The sequence below is a fragment of the Podarcis melisellensis genome, assembly GCF_964234715.1.
Source record: "Podarcis melisellensis genome assembly, chromosome: 10".
NCBI classification, from domain to species: Eukaryota; Metazoa; Chordata; class Lepidosauria; order Squamata; family Lacertidae; genus Podarcis; species Podarcis melisellensis.
In genome coordinates this window covers 20,032,458-20,055,827 of record NC_138542.1, presented here as the reverse complement: position 1 = coordinate 20,055,827, position 23,370 = coordinate 20,032,458, and the positions used below count along the sequence as shown (strand labels likewise).

Sequence of the window (23,370 nt, the reverse complement as noted above, 5' to 3'; positions counted from 1 at the left end):
CAAACAAGCCTGTTCTCCATTTCTGGGGGGCAAAAATCAAATGAATTATCATTTTGAACTAGCAGCTAATTTTTAAATATTTTAAATTTTAATTGCCATTTTTCTTCCATAATGGATGGAAATTCAAACACAAAGACATGAGATTTCATTGTAACATATCTCCCTCTATTCGCTTATCTTCTGATAAGACATTGACTTGTGTTTTGTATGTGTCTCTGTGTTCTTTTTGAAGGAGGAGGAGGAAGATGAAATCGAAGAGGCAAGGGCAGGGGTGGGTGAAGAAGCTGCCGTGATTGCTGGCACAGATAGTGTGGCTAACCAGATAAGGAAAAAAGAGTTCCAGTTTACGACGCCTAGCTACAGTCAGGAGAGAATGGGGACAAAATTCAATGAAGCGGGAACAAACAGATACTTGGAAAGAGAGGAAGACCCGTATGGGGGAAACGACCATTCCAAATCAATTTTTGATACAACTTCTCAATCTGCCACTGAAGTACCAAAGGAAGAAGAGGATGATTTCATGGAATCTCAGTCAGCTACTGCTGTTGTCCCTCCAGCAGACAGCTCCACCAAAGGTAATGGGGAAGAATATGAGCATGATTTTTCTGACCATGAGACAACAAGAGCATCTGCTTCTGATAGTAATGAAGATGATATAGAGGTGTCTGCTTTTAAACCTGACCTAGACACTGAGGACTCTTGGGTTTCTGTTCCCACCACTTCTGCTACATGGTTAGTCACTGTGGAGACCTCTCAGGAAAACATCTTTAGTTCAGGAAGCCCAGAAGTAAGCATGCACGATGATCTCTCTCAAGACTATATTAAAATCCCGTCAGAAGATATAGTGCCTCCAAGAGCTGAAGACTCTGCAGAGAAAATGCCTGCAGTCGATGGGAATTTGTGGTATCATAATGGTACAGATATTACTGCTCTTCCATTGGATAGGAAGCAGCTCTTTCACATTAGTTCCCCAAATCCTACAACGGCACCTCATCCCAGTGGTCCATTGGTGTCACAAGATGCTTCAGTTGCGGATGTAGAATTGCCACATCCTTCTACTTTTGCTCTCTCCCCAACTGAGTTGTCCTCTTACTCTGTCTCTTCAAATTCTGAAGAACATGGCTCAGCTTCTGCTGCCAGTGAGGTACTCTCTCAGACAACTCAACCAGTGTATAATGGTGAGATACCACTTCAGCCTTCCTACAGTAGTGAAGTGTTTTCTCTAGTAACCCCTTTGTTGTCTGGCACTCAGATGCTCAACACTTTCCCCGCCGCATCAAGTAGTGATGTGACCTTGCATGCCACACCCATATTTCCCAGTGTTGATGTGTCATTTGACTCCACCCTGTCTTCCTATGATGATGTACCTTTGCTTCCATTTTCCTCTGCTTCCTCCAGTAGTAAATTGTTTCACCATCTGTATATGGTTTCTCAAACATTTCCGCAAACTACTCCAGTTGTTGAGAGTGGTAAGGTGCCCCTGCATGCTTCTTTGACATTGGCGGACGGTGGTGAATTAATACAGTCAAGCCTCGCTCAATTGTCTGATGTGGCATCGCATCAGATGGCCCGTGCTGCTTCAGAGACATTGATATTTGGTCATGATAGAACTCGCTTGTTGTCTCAAGTTGAACCATCCAGCAGTGATTTAAATATGCATGCCCTGTCTACAATGTCTGAACTTACCTATGCTTTATCTAGTAATGTGGGCACTCTCCAAAATGTTGCTGCTTATACGTCAGAATTTGTGCATGAGTCTGCTGACGCATTTCATCAGGGCCCGTTATTTAGCAGCTATAGCAGTGTGCTGGTGCATATGACTTCTGCAATCTCGCAAGCTGATACTTTGCTGCAGCCTACGTGTTCTCTTGCTAGTGAAATGGATTGGTCTGAAGCAAATTCTGGTAGTGAGTCCCTTTTGCCTGACACAGATATTTTGTCTATGCGTAAAGCTTCTTCACCCGAATTGATATGCGGCACACCTGGGTTTAATGGTGATGTTGACATGCCTCACAAAAGTGGTGCAATAAATGAAAATGACAGAGAACTGCAAATTTCTTCTTTCAGTGAAATGGCTTCTACTGAAAGTGCAAAGACTGAACTTCCACCAGCAGTTTCTAATGATGAGATTACTAAGCAGGATACAACCTTAGAAGAAAAAATCATTGCTGTTTCTAGTGCAAAGGGAATCCTTCCAGTATCTTTTGCTTTTCCTGTTACTAAGGTGTTTGATTATGATGTTAGTAAACTCTCAGAAACTCATGTTCCTATTCAGCCTTTGCATGTTACAGCTCTAGCCTTTGACGATACTTTGCTTAAGCCTGTGCTTAGTGCATTCTCACCGCAAGCTTTCTCTACCCCTGCTTCTAGTGAAATATTGTCTCCTTCTACCCAGCAGTATTTTGATGAGGCTTCAGCTGCACTAAATCATAATGCATTGCTGCAAACTTCCTTTCAGTCTTCTGATGGCGATATACTGCATAGAGCATCTGTAACTGTGCCTAGCGATCCAGTACTGACTGAAAAAATAGCATGGGCTGATAATGGTAGTTCTATATTTGACCAAATATTGCACAAAATGGCACTAGATTCTGCTGTGAATAAAACAGTGTTGCATTACCCTTCAGCACCATCTGCTGCAAACACATCACATACCAGCAACCACCCCACAGATTCACCAGAAGATTTAAGTGTTGCCCATATAGGCACTGAATACATTTCACCCAGGTTGCTTAGCGATGAAGACACACACCAGGTTGCTCCTTCCTTGTACAATAATGGCATGTCATATCAGTCAACCAGTTTTGAAAATACAAGTGCCTTTCCCCTCAAAACAGTGAACACAGTGAATATCCCTGTTTTGCCGGCTGATATTTTACCAAAGACAGATACATCGGCTAACAGCCATAGCTTTTCAAGTGCTTCCGAAAAGGATGAGTTTCTCACTCCTCCCTCAACTACCAATATTATTGATATTGCCGTTCCTGTGCCTGAAATAACTTCTGATTCTGTTCAGCATACTTTTAAAGATATACTGGATATGTATATTTCTGTTACACCTGGTTCTCCCAGCGCCGAAGTTGGTAAAACTTTAAACACTTTATTAGTTCCCAGTAAAGTAACCAGTGAGTTATCTACCACGGCCAGTTCTGGTACAGATTTGTGGTCTTCTGTTGTTGATGATGATTATGAATACGATAGTGGCCTGCCTGTAAACAGTTGTCACACATGCATTTCCCCTAGAGACACTCAGGAGGAGGTAGATGAGCCAGATACACAGGTAAACAATGCAAACGAGCAACATAATTTAATTATAAATCCAGATGTTGAAGCGGCTAAAGAGGAAGAAGAAAAAACCACAATTGCTCTCTCAGACCATGTGATAACCGATGAGGTGGACCAGCTGAAATACACACCAGCACCAGCTCTGGCTTGGAAGACAAAAACTAAGAAACACAGTGATCCAGCTGTATTGGATAATTACATTCAGACTGTTAGCAATCCCTTACAAAAGGCACCGGAACCTAAGTCATGGACGGTTTTTGCAAATGATGAAGAGAGTGGTTCTGGCCAAGGTCCTTCAGATAGCTTTAACGATAATGAGACTTCCACAGATTTCAGTTTTTCTGATGTTAATGACCATGACCCTGAAAGGGTAGTTGGAGCAGGTAACTCAGAAACAGAATTAACTTCTGGATCACAGCAATCACCAGTAGCATCCATACCTAGTGGTCACTCATCAGTATTCAACGTTTCTGAGGCAGGTTAGTTATGGCCATCAATTGTGTAACTTGCAGATCTGTAGCGTTCTTCTTCTACTTGGGTATAAAGGGAACCACATGGTAAAACACAAATACATGACCAGTAGGAATTAGTATGACTATTTCAATTGCAGGCATGGTGCAATAGTAAGATTGGGGGAAACTGAAGTAGGTCTCTTGCATATACAACATCATATTCAAATCTGCAAGCCAGTTTTTTAATTTTTAAAAAGTCCCAAGTTGTTCTCAGTTAAGAGATGGCTAAGGGATATGTCTATACTGTGACTTAGACATATTTAACTCTCATAATCTTTGCAACTCTTCACTTCTAAAGGTACTAACCAGTCTTAGATGTTCCTATCCTAGCCCTGTTAACTGCAGTTACATGCTCTGTGGCTTGACCAGTAGTATATATATGCACTAAACGATAGTTCTCTTGCTTAAGACCTAAGGATGTTTCCACTTACTGAAAGACTGAGAAGTTCTATGTGGTCTGAAGGCATGATTTAATTATGTCTTATTGTGATTTTTAATTACATTTGTTTTTATATTCTTCCATGTTGGGTGATGTGAAAGGTAGCTGGCTACATAAATATTCATTTTGATTTTAACATGCTTAATAAATCTGCCCTAATTATTAGTAATACATTTCCTTCTGTAGTTGCAAAAAACTTGTGAAACATCACAAATTTGACAACTTCCACCAGGAACACCCATCTTAACTTTCTGATCTTTCCTGGCCAAATCAAGTTTTGTTTGTGCTGTCAGGTACTAAGAGTGAAAAAGCAATTAAAACTGAGCCTTAATGAAATACATTCTCTACTGGATTGCAAATATCAGTTGTATATCAATTTAACTGCATCCTCAGAAGACTCTTTCACAGAGTTACAGTTCCCAGGGTTCTTTGGGCAAAAGGGATGGTAATGATTATGATATGATTATTGTCCCAGAGGTCCTGATGAAGTAGCCTTTGATATTCACACCTGCCCCTGATTAGCCAGGTGATCATGGCTGCTGATGGTCTGTGGCACAAATATGCTCTAATTAAAAATAGATGTGATCTGATCAAACTGCAGATTAAATTGACAACTGCCACTTAAGTCGGCAATCTAAAGACACTGAGGGTTTTGTTTTGTTTGTTTCGTTTACACATTTCCATTGTCTGTAGAGGGCAGTGTTACCCAACTAAACAAATATTTCAAATTCAGGAAATAACAGGTGCCTGGGACGTATGCCTTCTCCGGGGGCCTTAACCTTAATTGGATGCATTTCAGGAATCTTAGTCATAGATATAGAACCAGAAGATTTAAGGAATATCCTGTAGCTATGCCTAATAGTTTGCTTCACTGAAGTATCGGGAATGGGTAAATCTGTCAATTTCAGTTGCTCTCAGTTTATCATTTTTCTAATCTTAAATTCAGTTTGCTCCATTTTTTAATCAGCTGTTGCCTTTTTTTTTTAAAAAAAGTGTGACTATTCATATGCATTTTTGTCCTCATTTTTCCTAATAAATGCTTTTTATTAGGCCATTTCCCCTGCCATGCATTTTTGTACATTGTTTTCACTATATAGTCATATATTTTTTGTACGCAAGGACTATTGTGTTTTTCAGTTTGTATATTAGTTCGGGGTGTGCAAATTCGGTAGTTTCCTATCAAAATGTAAAATAAACCATTTTCTCTCCCTCCTCATGTGCTACACAGCTTGAAAGATAATCAAATTAAAAAATTGATATATGAACAAACCAGGAAAGCCTTATAGGTGTGCCATACAGAACTACTTCAACATAAAATCATTCATCATTTAAAATGATGTGCTTTGTGTCCTGATTGTAGATACAGGAAAATAAGAAACCATGTTTTCAAACCATGTTTGAAAGAAAATGTTAAACTAGTTAATTATATAAATGATAGAAGTTCTAATTTGCTGTAATTAAAGGTAAAATGCTTCATTTGCAATTAACGCTAAAGGTCTCTAAAAGGATACTTCAAAAGCATTGTATATCATATTGCTTGGACAACATCACTTGTTAACGACTGAGCCTCCCATTCTCATTAGAGCACTTCCATGAGAACTATTTCCCTTCCGACATGTGCCTTATTTTGCTTTTATCATAACAGCAATTAAACACAGGTGCTTTCTATCAGGAGGTCTTTCGCTAATCAAGCAGAGCTGCCTATTAAATCTATTTTTAAAATGACAGCAATGACAGCGGAACGTTGATCTATAAAATTAGAAACCCTTCCTTGCTAAGGGTAGAAAATAAATATTTTATTGTGTTTGTATTGTGTGGTTTTCATATTCACTATTATTTTTCTTGTCATTCACTGATTATATGTAATAAGAATTATAATTGTTGTTATTGTTTTATTTTATGTACTGCTTTACAGGCCAGAATTGCTTGCTAGAGTGCAATACTAACCCCCTGAGCAGCACTGCTAGAGGGGGGTTAGGATTTTTTGTAGGTTTCACTCTACCATTTGAGGGGTATCTGCCAATACAGAGGCCCTCGCTGCACTCACCAAAAGCAAGGGTAGTAGCAAGACCTCACTAGCCGCAGCCAGTAGAAGGCCCCCAAACTGGGCATTATGGGTTGGGGACAGTACTGGGCCAACCATGGTTCCACTCAGGACTTTTTTCAGCAGGAACTCACCAGAACTCAGTTCTAGCACCTCTCAATGGGGTGCCATTGCCACTATAAGAGAAGGTGGTGAAGATTTTTCTGTAGTTTCTCTCAACATCAGAACAAGCTTCTTCTGCTTAATTTCCGTGTGTGAGAATAGTGGTACTCTTAAACCAGGTTGGGAGCCCCACTTCTCAGTCACTGCTTAAAGACTGAAGTGTTTTATACATGTCTTTGACATCTATTCAGTAAAAAACCACAGTATTCAATTGAAATTGTGTGTATGCGTGCAAGCACACACACATCTCACTGAAATGACCAGAAATCCTTCCATGGTGCCTGTTGTCTACTCAATATGCAATACTCCTTATGCACCCTGCCAACTAGAGATGCTAGCAACAAACAGGCAGGGGGCAACTCTGAGGAGGATTTATCTAGCAATACACTAAGGCTTACATGTATTGTAAGGCAATACAGGACCAGGGTAAAGTGGGGGAATCTTTGGTGGCCCCAGGCACCCCATTCTCCCCATCTGGATTTGGCCTGAAAGACCGAGAAAATGAGGGTGCTTAGAGGGTAAGTTGTCAATTTGTGACACTACACAACATGGTTACTGATCATGGGACACGTCTGTTAAGGCCTCAGGCTTCACTTCCAGTTTCCCAGCTTTGTAGAGGTCTGATCAGACTTGAAGTAGGTATGAAACTAGCAGTTTTCTTTTTTAAACCACTTAATAAAAATTTATTCCAAATAGATTAATGAAGAAAAGCAGATGTTTTAGTACAGAAGATTCTACAATTTCCACCAAGTGCTACTGATTACAGCTTAATCTCTGATCTTCATAAAATACTCCAAATCCCTACCTCTTATTAGAGCAACATTATAATACATGTGTTTATCATCAATGAAGAGCATGCTCAAGACATTCAATAAATAACAAAATCTTTCTTGTATAGTACCACAGCTTTCTTATAAAAATGAGACGGATAGGGAACCAAGTTTTCACATCTTATGAAAGGAACTATCAGCAACAAATATGTACTCATAATAATTCCTTTCCAATTTTAGCTAATAACAGAATGTCTAAGCAAACTATTATTTTAGGTCAATCTCTACATAATTCAGTATATCTGGTTTCAGCATCCTGGAGCTTTCTATTATTTACTAATATATAATTGAATAGAACTTCTTCATTTTTATTCTCTTTCCTCAAAAATATTATTTTGCAGTAGCTGCAAAATGAAATTCTGCTCTGCTAGGGTCTTCAGTTGCCTCCGCTGTGGTGGTCTGCTTTGCCATCTACCTGCTTGCTTTTCCCTAAACTGGTTTGCAAATGTATTTGTTCTCTGCAGTGTGTGCTAAAATTTTAGAATGGTAAGTGACAGTACCTGGGTCTCTGAAATCGTGGCCAATTATGCTGTGCCTTTTGCCAAAGTTTAAATATAGGTTGTTTCAATTTTCTCTGACTGCAGAGGCAAGTAATAGTAGCCTTCAGTCGCGTATTGGTCTCCCAGAACAGAAGACAGTCATACCTCTTGTGGTCGTATCTGCCCTGACTTTCATCTGTCTGGTGATTCTTGTTGGTATTCTCATATATTGGAGGTAAGATTATAAATGCATTTATATTGTTATTTGTGTTCATAACCTGTTGTGTTTTACACTTTTCCTGTGCTGTCTTGGATGACGATTTCGTGATGCAATTCATTTTCATGTACTTGCACGCTTAGCATCATAGGTTAAAAACTAGATGGTGCTGTAAGAGTAGCTGCTTCAAACAAAGAATAATATAAAACATTGCTGAATATTGAAATGCCACGATCTCCAGTGAGGTGCATAGTGGCTAGCACTCTCAGGGCTAAGCAGCAGATTGTGTAATAAGTGGGCAAGTGTCTGTGCATGCTTCCATCTCTTTGCACCATGTGTCAAGAGTGTTTATGTTGACACAAGCATAGATAACACAACAGCAGCAAAAAAAGCCCTTTAGGAGGTAAGTCACTCCCAATACTGTCTCTCCCCACCATATCCCATTGATTACCTTTAGAGCCCCATGTGTGCACAGAGAATATGAATAGGACCTATGGCCACAAGAACTTCCTGGAACAGGATACATTTGCACAGTAACATAAAGCCATTTGTACCTATGGTAATAACTACCAGTAGAGAAGTGCATTAGGACTAATGCACTCTTTTAATATTGGGGCAAAGTTTTCTGTTGGCATCAAAACCTGGCACCCTGGGCAGATGCCCAGGGCTTAACACCCATTGGTGCTAACTCCAGTTTATCCATCCTTTCCTCCAGTTGCAGGCTTACCTGGTGGTGCTTCTGACTCTAGAAGCTGAGCCTCATGGTTACATTTCCTATACAGTCATACCTTGGGTTAAATACGCTTTGAGTTGAGCCCGTTCGAGTTGCGCTCCTTGGCAACACGGAAGTAACAGAGCACGTTACTTCCATGTTTCGCAGCTTGCGCAGACGCTCAAAATGATGTCATGCGCAGAAGCGGTGAAAAGCGGCATGCGCATGCGCAGACGTGCCGTCGCTAGTTACGTTTACTTCTAGATGTGAACGGGGCTCCGGAACGGATCCCGTTCATATCTAGAGGTACCAGTGGTACCTCAGGTTAAGTACTTAATTCGTTCCGGAGGTCCGTTCCTAATCTGAAACTGTTCTTAACCTGAAGCACCACTTTAGCGAATGGGGCATCCCACAGCTGCTGCGCCGCTGCTGCACGATTTCTGTTTTCATCATGCAGCAAGAATGAGAACCCGAGGTACTATTTCTGGGTTAGCGAAGCCTGTAACCTGAAGCATCTGTAACCTGAAGCATATGTAAGCCGAGGTACCACTGTAATATATGAGAGCACCCAAAGTTGTTATGTTATGTTGGAAATTTAACATAGTGGTTGGCTTCTCAGAACATATTTCTGCTATCAGGTAAGACTATGGCCACGGGGCACTCACAAGCTGTCCATGGTTGGTATGCAGAACCAAAAGAAATAATGTTTTGCACTACAGTCCCTGAACTGTCCCCCTAATCCATAGTATTAGGCTTTATGAAATAGTTTTCAGCCTTGGAATCAAGCAGAGTTGTGCCATACAAGAGAAGTATGTTAGTGCTATGTCTCCCCTCTTTTTTCCCCCTTTGCAGTTTTATTTTAAAAATAACATCTTTTACCTCTGAATAATGGGGTAGCAGTTTGAAAGCATGTCAAAGTGCAAGTAGATAAATAGGTACCACTCCGGCGGGAAGGTAAACAGCATTTCCATGCTCTGGTTTTGCCAGAAGCACCTTAGTCATGCTGGCCACATGACCCGGAAGCTGTACGCCAACTCCCTTGGCCAATAAAGCGAGATGAGTGCCGCAGCCCCAGAGTCGGTCACGACGGGACCTAATGGTCAGGGGTCCCTTTACCTTTACCTAGGGTGAGTACTAGTTTATGCATAAAGCATCATCTCTTTATTGTTGAAACATCAAGTAATAACTTGCAGGCGTGAAAGATCTGTCACAGATTTAACACCACAGATTGAGCTTACATATAACCTAATATCACAGTCTCCCTCTGGAGGTTGTTGACTCTCCTTCCTCGGAGGTTTTTAAGCAGAGGTTGGATGGCCATTGGTCACTGCAGGTGGCTGGACTAGATGAGCCTTGTGGTACCTTCCAAATCTACAATTCTATGGTATTAATATATAGTAATTTAACAATTAATAATAGAGTCAGTTCACACATTCAGTTGTTGATTGTGTACATACATGTGCAAACCAGCCCACTGAAGAGCAAATAGCTGAGCATTTTCAATAAGTGTCCAACCAAGTCAGGCACAATGTGCACTTAATAAGGTAGTCATTTCCATTTATTTAAACGGGTCTACAATGAGTATGGCTTTGTAGAATGCAGCCCTTTATTTTTTTTAGTTTACATTCCCTGTACATTTGTTCTGGGTTTTAAATGGAGATTTATAGCTAACCATCTTCATTTTGTTGACAAGCTTCTCTGAAGCTTTGTAGCATTTTACATGACTGTTCATATTCATCTTCCAAGAGGTTTTATCTTTTGGGACTAAATGGTATTTGAAATCTTTCCTGTTTAAGAAGAAAATACTGCCATATACTTTAAAGCCAGGATTGCATGCTGTAGTTTTAGTAATCCTACATGTGTTCTGATCCTTGTTCTTTTCAGATGACATTGTGTTCATTTTGTTCTGTTTTCCCCAAAAAGATATGCCGTTTTGCAACCTTCATGTTTCAAAATAAAACAGATATCCCATTAATGGTAATATCTCTTAGATGTTAAATTTAATCCCTCGTGTCTTTTCAGTGTACTACAAAATAGAATTTGTGGCTCTCTCTTTTTTGTTAATCCGAAAGAGGAATTGCATTGGCCACAAGAGGTCACTAACATTTTTCCCCCTGCAATTTCTGTGATATAACAACTAAATATAATTTAAGGAGATTACTCACTCTTACCACAGTTTCAAAGTCTGGGAGATGAAATATTTCTTTTTGAATTATTGGTCATGAATCTGTAAGAATGTAAAATACAATACATTGAACCATATTGTAAATTATTTTCTTTTTTGGCAGTTTACATTTGTATAAGTTTATTTCTGCCTTCCTCTGAGCTGGTTCTTGCACAGTATCACAAGAATGCATACCACAGGTTTCATATACAATCACATTTACAGAATAAGTGCTGGATTGTCCCTCATCTCCCCAACAACAGTAATATGTTTTGCTACCTGTCTCTCGCAGTTGCTCCATGCACTAATTATAAGTGATGGATGACACTGCAAAGGCTAAGAGTACAGAAGATTGCAGCCTTACTTGAGAGTAAGTTCCATTGAAATCAGTGGGAGTAATTTATAGGTAAAAAATTGTCAGGTTTCAAGAATACTACATAGAACACGAAGGAGCCTGTTGACCTAACCTTGGCACATGTCATGTGTGAAAATGAAATTTGTATTAACACGTAGATCCATGCAAAACACACGTGTGCTATAACAATAAACCTGGTTTTAAAAATACATTTTGCAATCTGTCAGCAACATAAAATTAGCTTTATAAGAAAATGTTTTGCACTTTGTTTTCATTCTTTGCTGCCTTAATACAAAGTCAGGATTGAAATGATGCCCTCATTTTTTCAGTTTAAAAACATCATGGGGTTAAACATTCATATAGTCTTGCTTCATGGTGTGACCTTTTTTAATGGGCTCTCTTATGGTAAGTTGACTGTTTATCATATCCTGATGTAATAATACTGAATATTTGTAGATCAGTATCAGTTGGTTAAAGCACTTCATGTGTATTATCAACTTTTAACCCTTACAGTAATACTGTAATGTAATTCAATATCTTATTGATGGCAGCCAAGAAATTATATGGCCCACATTTCAGTGGGAATACTGAAATCCAGAGGTAGGAAACCACTGACCCATGAGCCAAATTTGGCCAAGCACAGGTCCCATGCCATGCCCACCTGCCCCACAGGTGACATTAGATGATGTGGTGCAGTTAGAGATGAAGCTACGCAGCTGAGTTCCATACAGGGAACTCAATCACAAAGCTGAAGTCAGGCTTGTATTGCCCAACAGCTGATAAATGATGACATTAAGCCTGCTGATCAGCAGCACTTCAAAAGTAATGCGCAGAGCTCTCTGCAAGTCCTGTGTAGTGCTTTAATGATCATCTGACATCATTGACATCAGGTGATTAGTAGGTGAGCATCCCCACCCACCATTCAGACTTGGGACATTAGTAGGTAGGGACCTCCAGATGTTTTAAGACTGCAATTCCCATTATCCCTGACCACTGGTCCTGCTAGCTAGGGATCATGGGAGTTGTAGGCCAAAAACATCTGGAGGGCCAAGTTTGAGGAAGCCTGGGTTAGGATATAGTCCACTTGCCAAATCAGGTTCCCCACTCCTACTCAGACCCTGTTGAGTTATTCATTTCAAATGCATCAAGTATGTGGCTTTCTAGTGAACAGAATTTGTAAATTTGGTTTGAAGAAAACATTCTGGAAAGTCCTCTCAACCTTGACAAGTACCATAACAATTACCGTGTCTGCTAAAAAGGTTTAATGTGGCAAAAACATTTGCAGCCAGGTGCAGAGGTTGGATTGGGAAAGTTGCAGTTGTGTACATCTGTTTAAGCTGATTACAGCAAAAGAAACATTTGGGACTTCTGAAACCACCTCCTTGATCATTTAAATATTATTTGCTATGCACTTAAGCTGCTATATATGTACTTTTATTGCTTTTTTTAATAGCATAGCAGGGCAGTAATTTATCAGGTTCTTTCCTTTATGCCATGGCATGAAGACTGTTGAAGCAAAGCCAAAGGAACAATGACTTTCAGTCTGATCTAAGTTGTTAAAGTTGTCAAAGTAAGCAATAGTTATATATTCAAATCAAACTACAGCAGCTTATAAAGCTAAGTGTTTCATTTAATTGATTTGTGGGTCAGCCTAAAAGTTCCACAAAATGGCAAAGAAAGCAAAAAAGGAAATTTAGGTACTGTTGGCATAAAGTAGAAAGTGATAAATATAACATTATACTTCTGTCCTCCGCCCCTCATGCAGCTACCTCATTTTAAAGTTAATCAATTGTGAATAATACTTCAAACAAAGCAAATGACCCATATAAAGTGTTATTAGCAAGCTTAATTATCTGAAGATAGTTTTTTTTTAATTAAGAAAATGCTGCATTGTGTAAAGCTGAAGATGATTATTACAGTCTTTTGAATTGCTTATAGTAGTCTCTTACCAGATGTCGTTCCTATTATCTTCACATCTGGAGAATGAAAGAGGATTCAACTAATATTGTGATGCTCAGTAAATATTTTGATTCCAAAACCTCACTCCCTTCATTGGTTAACATTTACATACTACACACTCTGCAATGTAGCAACTTATGTGGATGAGATATATCACAGTAGAGTGGACTGGGGCTTAATTATCCTTTCCCACTACAAGCTTCTATATTTTCCTCTTCATAACTTTCTGCTTTTTCATTCAAATTTGATGTCTCTGGGGAAGCTGGTTTCTCACAGTGGTATAAAAAGGTGTATGCTAGCAGCTACAATATTAAAGAGAACAATTGCCTAGCACTTGAATCGATACCACTGAAACCTGGTATGACATAAACAGTTATACCTGCTTCAGATTTGCACCTTTGAATACTTCACTATGACAGATGCCTGCTATATCTTCTGCATCTTCTTCAGGTAAAAACCATTCAAATTAGGAATGACTGTACCATCTATTCATATAATGAACTGAAGGACATGATCCAGCCAAAGCTGCATACTTTGGGGGCTCATCATTTTATGTGTCTAGTTAACTGGTTAATTTCAGAACTGTTTTATCTGCTTTTACTTGTATTTTTATTCTTGTATATACACCATATACCATTTTGGTAATTTTTAATGATTGGAGGTTTATAAATACAGTTTTCCAAATAAATAAAAATAATAACCTCTCAATAAAATTAAGGAGACCTACATGGCTGCAGCTTTCCCCAAGTGCTATTACCCTGAGATGCAAGAAAGTCCACAATGATTATTTAGCTATTAGTAGATGTAAGCAGGTAATACTTTTCAAGTGTTTCTGTAACATTAAAAAAAAGAGAGAGAGCTTTGGAAACAGTTCTAAGAAGGCGTCTCAGAATGCTTTAGGTAGCTAATATGTATCCCTTTTAAATGTTTCTTTCTTTCTTTCTTTTAGGAAATGTTTCCAAACAGCACACTTTTATTTAGAAGATAACACATCCCCTCGTGTGATATCTACTCCTCCAGCACCAGTCTTCCCTGTGTCAGGTAATTTGGTTAAGTGTATAGTTAATTCCCCCCCACCCAATGAGTTTATCGTGCATGAATCTTTTAGTAATGATAAATGAATGATTATTTCTCTTACCAGAAGGAGGATATGTCAGAAGCTGTGGTCCATGTAGATGGACAACCAGTGCTCTTAGCTATTGGCATTGGTCTTTGGTTGTGTTCTATGTTTGGGCATTTGGGGGTGGGGGAGTCAACCCCAGATCCCCAGCTTTTATTTATTTTTTTTAAGTGTAAACATCCGGCATTTGTAGAGCCTAAGATGTGTACAGTTACTGCTCTCCTTTTTATTTGACATCTAAAGAAGCCATAGGGATGCAGGTAGCGCTGTGGTGTAAACCACAGAGCCTAGGGCTTCCTGATCAGAAGGTTGGCGATTCGAATCCCCGCGACGGGGTGAGCTCCTGTTGCTCTGTCCCTGCTCCTGCCAACCTAGCAGTTTGAAAGCACGTCAAAGTGCAAGTAGAGTCTACCTTCTCTAGTGGGAAAGTAAATGGCGTTTCCATGCGCTGCTCTGGTTTGCCAGAAGCGGCTTAGTCATGCTGACCACATGACCCGGAAGCTGTCTGTGGACAAACACCAGCTCTCTCAGCCAGTAAAGCTAGATGAGTGCCGCAACCCCAGAGTTGTCCGTGACTGGACTTATGTTCAGGAGTCCCTTTACCATTAAAGAAGCCATAATGACTTCATGGGCAGTTATCTGATGAGCTGAGACTTTTAAATGACCGGTAAAGAAGTTGGAATGAGAGACTTTTAACCGTTGCTGTGATAGTACTCACCAGTAAGGAGTACCATGACGTGTGTGTGTGTGTGTGTGTGTACACATGTGTGTGTGTACTGGCATCCATGGCGCTTTTATCAAGCTACATCACAAGTGTCAAAAGCCAAGGTAAAGAGGCACACCTTCAGCATTGCCGAAAGCTGTATAATGAAGGTGCCAGCTGCATTAGATATGGCAAATATTTCAGAGACTAGTTAAAATGGTGGTGGTCAATGGTATATTCAACACTGAGCTCTTTGGATATAAATGCAGCAGATACAGAAGCAAATAAATAAGATTTCACCTATTGTGTTGTCCATTATGGCTGTTCAGTCATGCTGAACTATAGGTTTAAAGTCATGGAATTGCCCAAAGAATCATGAGAACCATAGTTAAGGATGATGAACTCACAGCATTCTTAACAAGCTGCCACTCCCAGGTTTCTCGATGGTATAAGAATGCTTTAAGTGCACAGTATAGATGTGACCTCTATGAGATGTGATTCATCTTAAACCAATGCTTCTGTCCTCGTTATTTTGCAATGGCACAGAACAAAGCTAGAAAAAATACATAGTCAATCAACGCATAGTTCTGAGTCATGTGCAGAGTTCCAGATGAACCAAGCTTCTCTGTAACAACATGCATAGGATTTCAGCCTAATTTGATTTGAAAGCACAGTTGTAACAACCGTTTCCTTCTCCAAAGTTTGAAGTTAGTGTTGCCCATTTGCACAATTTTATGTAAGCTTGAATAGCTAATTCAATTTGTGCATTCAGATCCATTCAAGTAAAAAGAACAGATGGATCCCAATACAAATTAATGAATTATTGGTAACTGAAGCCTAAGAAATAGTGGGTGTCGTAGATGATTAAACACCTGCTGATGGAAGCTTATGCAGCTTGCCTGACATTTCCTCATCACATGAAGCACTTTGGAAATTCCATAGTGTGAAATAATAAGATACCTGTTGGATGATATTGAAGCTTCATCTTGCTCATGTGTGCCTAACCAGGAGCCCCCAGAGAGCCCAATTCTGCATGAGTAATCAGTAGAATTCTTTTGAAAATACTTTTGAGGAAATGTATTGTCTTCCAGAGGCAAAGGTGATTGATACAGTGTGACCTTCACCAGTTAATCAATGCATATGTTTACTACTTCAACCTGTTTTGAGTAGAACATTTTCAGATTCTGTACGAGACTGTGTCTATTTGAGATTAAACTTAATGCATGTTTTCTGTACCTAAAACAAATTGTGTTCCAAAATATAAAATGATGTCCTGAAAGCTGTGGCTGCAGTGTGTGAAAATATGACTCCAGTGAGGTTGCCAAGTAAACATGCTACAATCAGGCTGCAAGTTCAATTACAGTCAGGGGAGCTTCAGTGCACAGTTAAGAGCTCTGAAGTCCCCATTGATTTCAATGGCATTTATGAATGCCTGGCTTTCTCTTGATTGGACCAGTAAGTGATCATTATCTCTGGAACAAGGCCTTGATTAGGAATTATATGATTTACTCCTGAAAATCTGCTGATACTTTACAATGCTCAGGGTCAATCACATGCTGTTCATTTCCAGCCCTACCATTAGGCAGAGTGAGGTGGTTGCCTTAAGCAGTAGATTACAGGTGTCATGAAAGGAAAGGAAATTGTTAGTTATTTTAAATTAGTGTTATTGTACTTTTGGTGCCAGGGAGAGAGAGGTGCTTGTGGTATTTTATGTCTCAGGTGCCAAACCAACTGCCCCCTCCTTGGGTATTATGCACGTTGACTTGTGGGGAAGAGAACACTGTTCATTACAGTAAAATCTGCATATGTACATACATGCTTACAATGAAAAATAATTTGAATGTGTGATCTTCTCATAGCACTGGGTAGAGTTTTCATCAGAAAACCAGCCTGCAAGTGAAGCCAATATAACCATGGGGCACCACCTTAAGGTCCATAAATAGTAACACCCTAGAGGTCCCGGGCCCTAAGGAAGTTAGATTAGACTCAATCAGAGTCCAGGGCCTTTTCAGCATTGGCTCCGGCCCGGTGGAACGCTCTGTCTCATGAGACCAGGGCCCTGCAGGATCTGATCTCTTTCCGCAGGGCCTGTAAGAGTTGTTCTGCCTGGCCTTTGGCTTGGAGTCAATTTGATTCCCTCCCCATCTTTCTTTTTTCCTCTCTCCTCCCGTGATGAGGCTGCATTTTAATGTTTTGATGTTTTACTGCTGAATTTTAATCTTATTTTTAAGTTGTATTTAAATCAACTTGTTTTTATTATTGGTTGTTAGCCCCCCTGAGCCCAACCTTGGCTGGGGAGGGTGGGGTATAAATAAAATTTATTATTATTGTTATTATTATTATTAAGTTCAATTCAATCCATTGGTATTCCTAGAAATTCTCTTTCGATATCAGCTGTTATGGAGCTTCCTGTGATGGACATTTTGAATTTTCCTCACTGGTCTGTCAGTTCTCCAATAGCTGAAGAGACAAAATGAAATGGAACTTTGCAAAGCCAATGTGAGACTGCGGGATAACTTGAGAACAATCGGGATTTATCCCCACACTGTAGTGCATATAAAGGCATGGTTGTTGTCGTTTTGTTTGGGGGTTGATGACCTCCTTATCCTTATGCACCTTTCAAGGGAGGCATCTTGGCTATGCGTATATGTGAAGGGGGAAGAAACTTAACACAGCTGGAAGGGGGAGATGAAGGGCACCCAGCAGCCTTCATCCATTACAAGGTTTTCAACTAATATAAGCAATCCTTCTTAAGAGTGCTCCCGGATGGAGGATTCTTTAAGTATTTGACCTGCTGCATCATCTCAGCCAATACCTCCGCAGTGACTGCATGGCTCCAAATGAAAAATGAAAAATGATACATCACTGAGCCAAGAAGGGTAGTAATCCAAAAACAGAATAGCAATTCACAGCAGGGTTGTGAGTAGACCAAAGTACAACATTCCACCCACAACTATATTTCTATTTCTGGTATCTCACACTTCCAGCTCTGTTCTTAGTTGTGTGGAGCAGGATTGTGGGACACTACCATGTGCTGAATTTATAAGAATACTTGAATGTTTTGCATGTTTTACTCTGCCATAATACAGCTGGGAGAAATACGGAAATGTTGTCTACTGCATGGTTTTGAATTATATTTCTCTCTCTCCCCCCTCTGCTCTCTCAAAATTCATCTTTAAGATGATGTTGGAGCAATCCCAACAAAGCAGTTTCCAAAACACGTTGCAGATTTGCATACCAGTAATGGGTTTGCTGAAGAATTTGAGGTATGAAATATTTTCCTATTAAAATGAGAATCTGGTACATGTTTTGAACGTTCCGTTATAATTACAGGTGTTCATGTGACTGTGATAGTAGAAGGTTGCCAGATTCCTGATTTCAGTTCTTTCATATAAAAGACTTCATGGAATGCTGCATGACTATTAAAAATCTAGTAAACTCTATGAACCATCTTTATATTCAAGGCCACAATACGGTACATCTAGAGATGGTATGTAAAGTGAAGGAGATTATGCGTTGAAATATTTTAGTTGATATTTTAGAATGTAAAATGCTATTTTATTTATTGATTGGTTTTACCTTGTGGGCTTATAGCCGAATAAAGTATTATCTATCTATCTGTGATAGTAGAAGTTCCATGTGATTGGTAGAGGAAATATGCACTAATATTTTTGGAAGCTACTTCTTTCACCCCCGTCAGATTTTATGCATGACCACATAGTGTATCATGTGCACAGATAGGATTGTTGAGTATATGTTCTTCAGAACATGGCTTTCTCATGTGTGGCTATGAAAAGGAGAGACCCAAACTTTCAATGTACGTGAGCGCCATTTGTGTAGCTGACAGTGGGAAACCCCTACACATTAAGAACTTCAGAAGTGCAGTAACTCAGGGACATATATCAAGCAATAAACAGACGAACTAGCCAAAGAAGTGCAAGGAATTATGTGTGGCTTACATTTTCTGTTCGGTGTGTGAACTCCTAAAGCTCTCTTCTGGCAAATTCTAAGGCTCTATAATCTGCAACTCAACATATGCATCTCACGTCAGGAGATACTGAGTTCCCATTTCACACATTATACAATAATTACAAGAGCAGAAAATGCAAGCCATTTTCTTTTTACACTTGTGTATAAAATTTGAACGTGTTCTAAATATAGATGGAATACATCTTCTGAACAGGCCCTTGATCAAAATGGAATGGTTAAGTTTTTCACTAATTTGACAAATTCAGAAAGATATTGGGGAAACTGTTCAACGCTGATTGTGAGACTTTAATCATGTTTTCAGTTTGTTTGTTTGCTTGTTTGTTTGACAGTGCCACTGGCCCAAAGATAATTGAATGTGATAACTCTGTGATTAATACATGATGGATATAGTGCTATAAGAAAGTGTTAAAAGTAATTTCATTTAACACCTAATTTCTGTGCCTTGCATCACTAAAACCGAACTTAACTTCATTTGCAATTCATATATTTTAGCTCTTTTGTGCATGATTGAATAATTGCATGTTTCTAATGGGGGAAGTTATCATTATTAACAGTTTTATTTGTAAAACAAATAAGTTGGTTGTGTCCACAAACCACTTTTTGTGGATTATAATACTAAAACAATCTATGGTTAATTATTGGCAGCCTGTGTATTGAATCAGCCATTCTGATTCATTACAGTCAGTGGGTGGCTTGCTATTTACCTCAGTGGCAGGTAAATTATCTCTCTAGTCACTGAAATTATATTTCTATTTTAATTTATTTTACTTGCATGCTGTAAATTAGATATATTCAGCTGTGTCCTATTATGAATGTGTATATATGTGTATATTTATCTCATAGCCATGATTGCTTTCCATTGTATTTGTACTATATAAACATTTACTCATTTGTTGTGTGCTGTGGAATTTATTTTTACCTTTTTTTGCATTCATTTCTTCATTAGACACTGAAAGAGTTTTACCAGGTAAGGAATTCTTTCAACATACCTTATTTTAGAAAAGACATAGTTGCAACATGCATTGTATATTTTGTGGGGTGGGGCCATGCACACAAATAGATTTGTGTATTCAACAGGATGTTCTCGCTTTCTATTTTCAGGAAATTCAGAGCTGCACAGTTGATCTGGGCATCACTTCAGACAGCTCTAATCATCCGGACAACAAGAATAAGAATAGATACATAAATATTGTTGCCTGTAAGTAACTGCATACATCTGGGGCAACCCAGCCAGGTGTGTGGGGTATAAATACCTCTCCTCCTCCTCCATTTGTACACATATGTCAAGAGCTTAAATACTTGGTATGTTCCAGAGCCCCTTGAGTGCTCCAGGTATACTGAGTTCTTTCAAATACTATTGAGGGCCCATGAAAATGTAATCAAGGATCTCCTACATTTACAGAGCTTTCCCATCGATTTCAACAATAAGCATGTATCCCTTTGAATGTTCAGAACAGACCCCTATAGTGAAGTGTATAGGGAATCCTTTTCTGGGCACTCCTCCATACAGCCTCAAAATCTGTAATAAATCACTAGAATGAAACAAGTGAGTTATAAGGCATAGGTATAACTAAATAAATATACAGTAGTTGTTTTAAGCTGCAGAGGGTGATGAGCTAGAATATTTTGCTGCTTTAAAAAAATATTGCTAAGTTTCACCTAACAAGGCCAATGTGAAATATCAAAGAGACATCTGCCTTTTAATGCTTTTTTTTTTTAAGGGAAGGATAGGGGAAGAGACAGTACCTTCATTTTCCAAGTTAATCCCTCTTCAGTTTGACATAATAATGCCTTATCTTCTCTAAGAGCCAGAAGTCAGGAAATAAAATCAAGGGTTTACATGACGATACAAATTTGCTGTTTGGAACTATATCCCAGTATTGGACATTGGTAAACCAGCCAGTTCCTATTGCAGTGCTGGATTTAGGCCAATGCTGGGGTGGGCAGTTCCTCCACATTAGGGTGCTGAGCCAAGGGGACACAAAATTGAGAAGATCCATAATTGAGAAAACTCATTTTTTGGGTGCTCCAAATTTTGGCCACACATCGGGCACCATATTACGAAGGTTTACCCAAGTCCACCCCTGCCTGTTATGGAAGGCCTGTCTGCAAATCTCACCCATGCCTTCAGTTGCTCCACTCTTCCAAAATGCCAAACATTCAGAGTATTTGCGCTCAAAACAAGATCTTCTGCATGCGTTGCTCTGGGATGAGCGGGCTGGTTGGACATACACATGAGCCTCGCATAACAGATACTGCCTGTGTAAGGGTGAAAAAATGGAACCAAAATAAATGGAATAAAACCATATTGAAAAACCGTTTTCACAATGCAGCCAAGACGTGGGCAAATAGTTACATGTCAAAACCAGATGGGCTTTCAGAATTTCATTTCTGTCCAAATACAGTTGTACCTTAGTTCTCGAACGCCCCAGAACTCATACGTTTCAGCTCCCGAACAATTGAAAACCAGAAGTGAGTGTTCTGGTTTTTGAGCATTCTTTTGGAAGCTGAATGTTCGACGGGGCTTCCATGGCTTGTGATTGGCTGCAGGAGCTTCCTGCAGCCAATCAGAAGCCATGCTTTGGAAGTCGAACGTTTCGGAAGTCGAATGGACTTCCGGAACGGATTCCATTCGACTTCCAAGGTACAACTGTATTGCAGATGGTGGCTGGTGCCCGTTGGAACTGGTAGGGTGGAAGGCAGGATAGAACCAGAGCCAATGACAAGCAGAACCAACCCAATATCTGTTGAGTTCTACAACACTGAGAATGAGGAGGAAGCTGACATGCAGTGCCACTCCTGTACTGGAGGGATGTAAGTGGGAAGGCAGCATGTGGGGACTGAAGTAGCTTCAGCTATCAATGTTGACTTTTAACTTTGGATGTTTACTTTCAAAGAATGAAAACCACTATTCTGAAAGCTGTGTATTCCAATGTTCTTCCTCAATTTAGATGATCATAGCAGAGTTAAACTTGCACAACTTGCAGACAAGGATGGAAAAGTTACTGACTACATTAATGCCAACTACGTAGATGTAAGTTCATCTTCCTATTTCACTGTCCTTTACTGTGAGCTTGGGTTAGGGTTGTTCTTTCAAGCCACTAGAACAGGACTTTGGGTGTAGCAGCAGCAGATGAGAGGGATGTTTTGTTTTCCACCATTGGAACCGAAAGAGAGCAATGCCAGATTGTGGCAATGGGGGGTTGGAGGAGGTAGAATGATGGAGTTCTGTTAAGTTATAGGCTAGGTAGAATAGATCAAGACTCGCTCTAGAAACTGGCCATGCAACTTAGGACTGATAGGTGTTGGAATCCAACCATAGAATCATAGAATTGTAAAGTTGGAAGGGGCCACAAGAGTCATAAAATCCAACCCCCTAGGATGCAGGAATCATTCACCCAACATGGGGCTCAAACCTATCACCCTGGAATTAAGAGTCTCATGCTCTACCAACGGAGCTATCCAATCACCAACATCTGGTTGACCACAGCTTGAACCTGTTCACCTTTATGCAGTGCATCTGGAACTCTGGATTTCATTAAGAGTCCCTTGCAATGCAGCCTGTAGCATCCTGAACATTGTTTCACTGGCATCAGCCCTGAAATGAATGTTAGGACCTAAAGCCAAAGTATGGATAAGAACCTTATGCACTTGGCTAAGACTTAACAACTCGCCGGTTGAACTACTTTCCCTGATGCTTCTTGACAAATTCCAATCTAGTTGGAGGAAGGGCACTCTTAGAAAATTGGCCACATATGGTCTCTCCCCAGAATATTTATTAAGTTTAGAAAGGGGAAGGGCCAAGAACATGTGGAGATATCTATCGATCTTGCCTTATCGATAGAGCCGCGACGTCAGACAGCTTTACGATCCGCATCAATCACCTACAGCGGTCCGGCAGGCTTCCTCTCAAGCTGCGCAACTCTGCTGTCTCTCCTTTCAGTCACGGCTTTTTAGCAGAGTAGAAGCACAGCGTGTAAAGCAGTCTTGCTTCTTGTAAGCACACATAGACAGGTTTGTCTATTTACAGCTCTTTATTCATACATTACAGCATTAAAGTCCAGGGCTTCTTTCAGCCATGTCCAAAGGCATGTCTTTCTCTCTCAGATACACAGAGAGAAGTGAAAGTACAGGGAAAAACTCCTTCTTAGCTTCTAAAAGCTTCTGTCTCCGCCCAGCTTCTGTAAGCTGACATTAGCAGGTGACACACACCAGGGGAATTTAACCAGATAAATTCTGAACCATCACACCCCCCCTTGTGTCCCTGCGTGATACCTGTGCAACATCTTCAGTAACACCTTGTGAGATCGATCCCTTCCCCAATGCCTTGTGCCCTCCCTTGGCAAACCTGTTTGGCATTTGTGGAACCACCTCACAGCTCTCAGAATCGCACTGTGCG

General features: G+C 39.9%; 1 protein-coding gene and 1 long non-coding RNA gene across 7 annotated transcripts in view; one reads left to right on the top strand and one right to left on the bottom strand.

The window, feature by feature from the left end:
• Positions 1-23,370, top strand: part of PTPRZ1 (protein tyrosine phosphatase receptor type Z1) — a 120,772-nt gene that overhangs the window by 79,136 nt on the left and 18,266 nt on the right. For 2 of the 6 annotated variants that reach the window (XM_081928816.1, XM_081928815.1), the window contains exons 12-18: positions 233-3,764; positions 7,857-7,986; positions 14,108-14,199; positions 18,162-18,247; positions 19,918-19,938; positions 20,073-20,169; positions 21,923-22,005. In XM_081928816.1, the coding sequence (XP_081784942.1) occupies positions 233-3,764; positions 7,857-7,986; positions 14,108-14,199; positions 18,162-18,247; positions 19,918-19,938; positions 20,073-20,169; positions 21,923-22,005 (4,041 nt within the window). The remainder of the gene's footprint in view (positions 1-232; positions 3,765-7,856; positions 7,987-14,107; positions 14,200-18,161; positions 18,248-19,917; positions 19,939-20,072; positions 20,170-21,922; positions 22,006-23,370) is intronic. The other 4 variants (XM_081928818.1, XM_081928817.1, XM_081928819.1 and 1 more) reach the window with 3 other exon arrangements.
• On the bottom strand, positions 8,583-9,104 carry LOC309379594. The gene is made up of 2 exons (XR_014172545.1): positions 9,000-9,104; positions 8,583-8,756 (listed from the first exon to the last, which is right to left on the bottom strand). It is a non-coding gene; the product is annotated as an uncharacterized lncRNA (long non-coding RNA).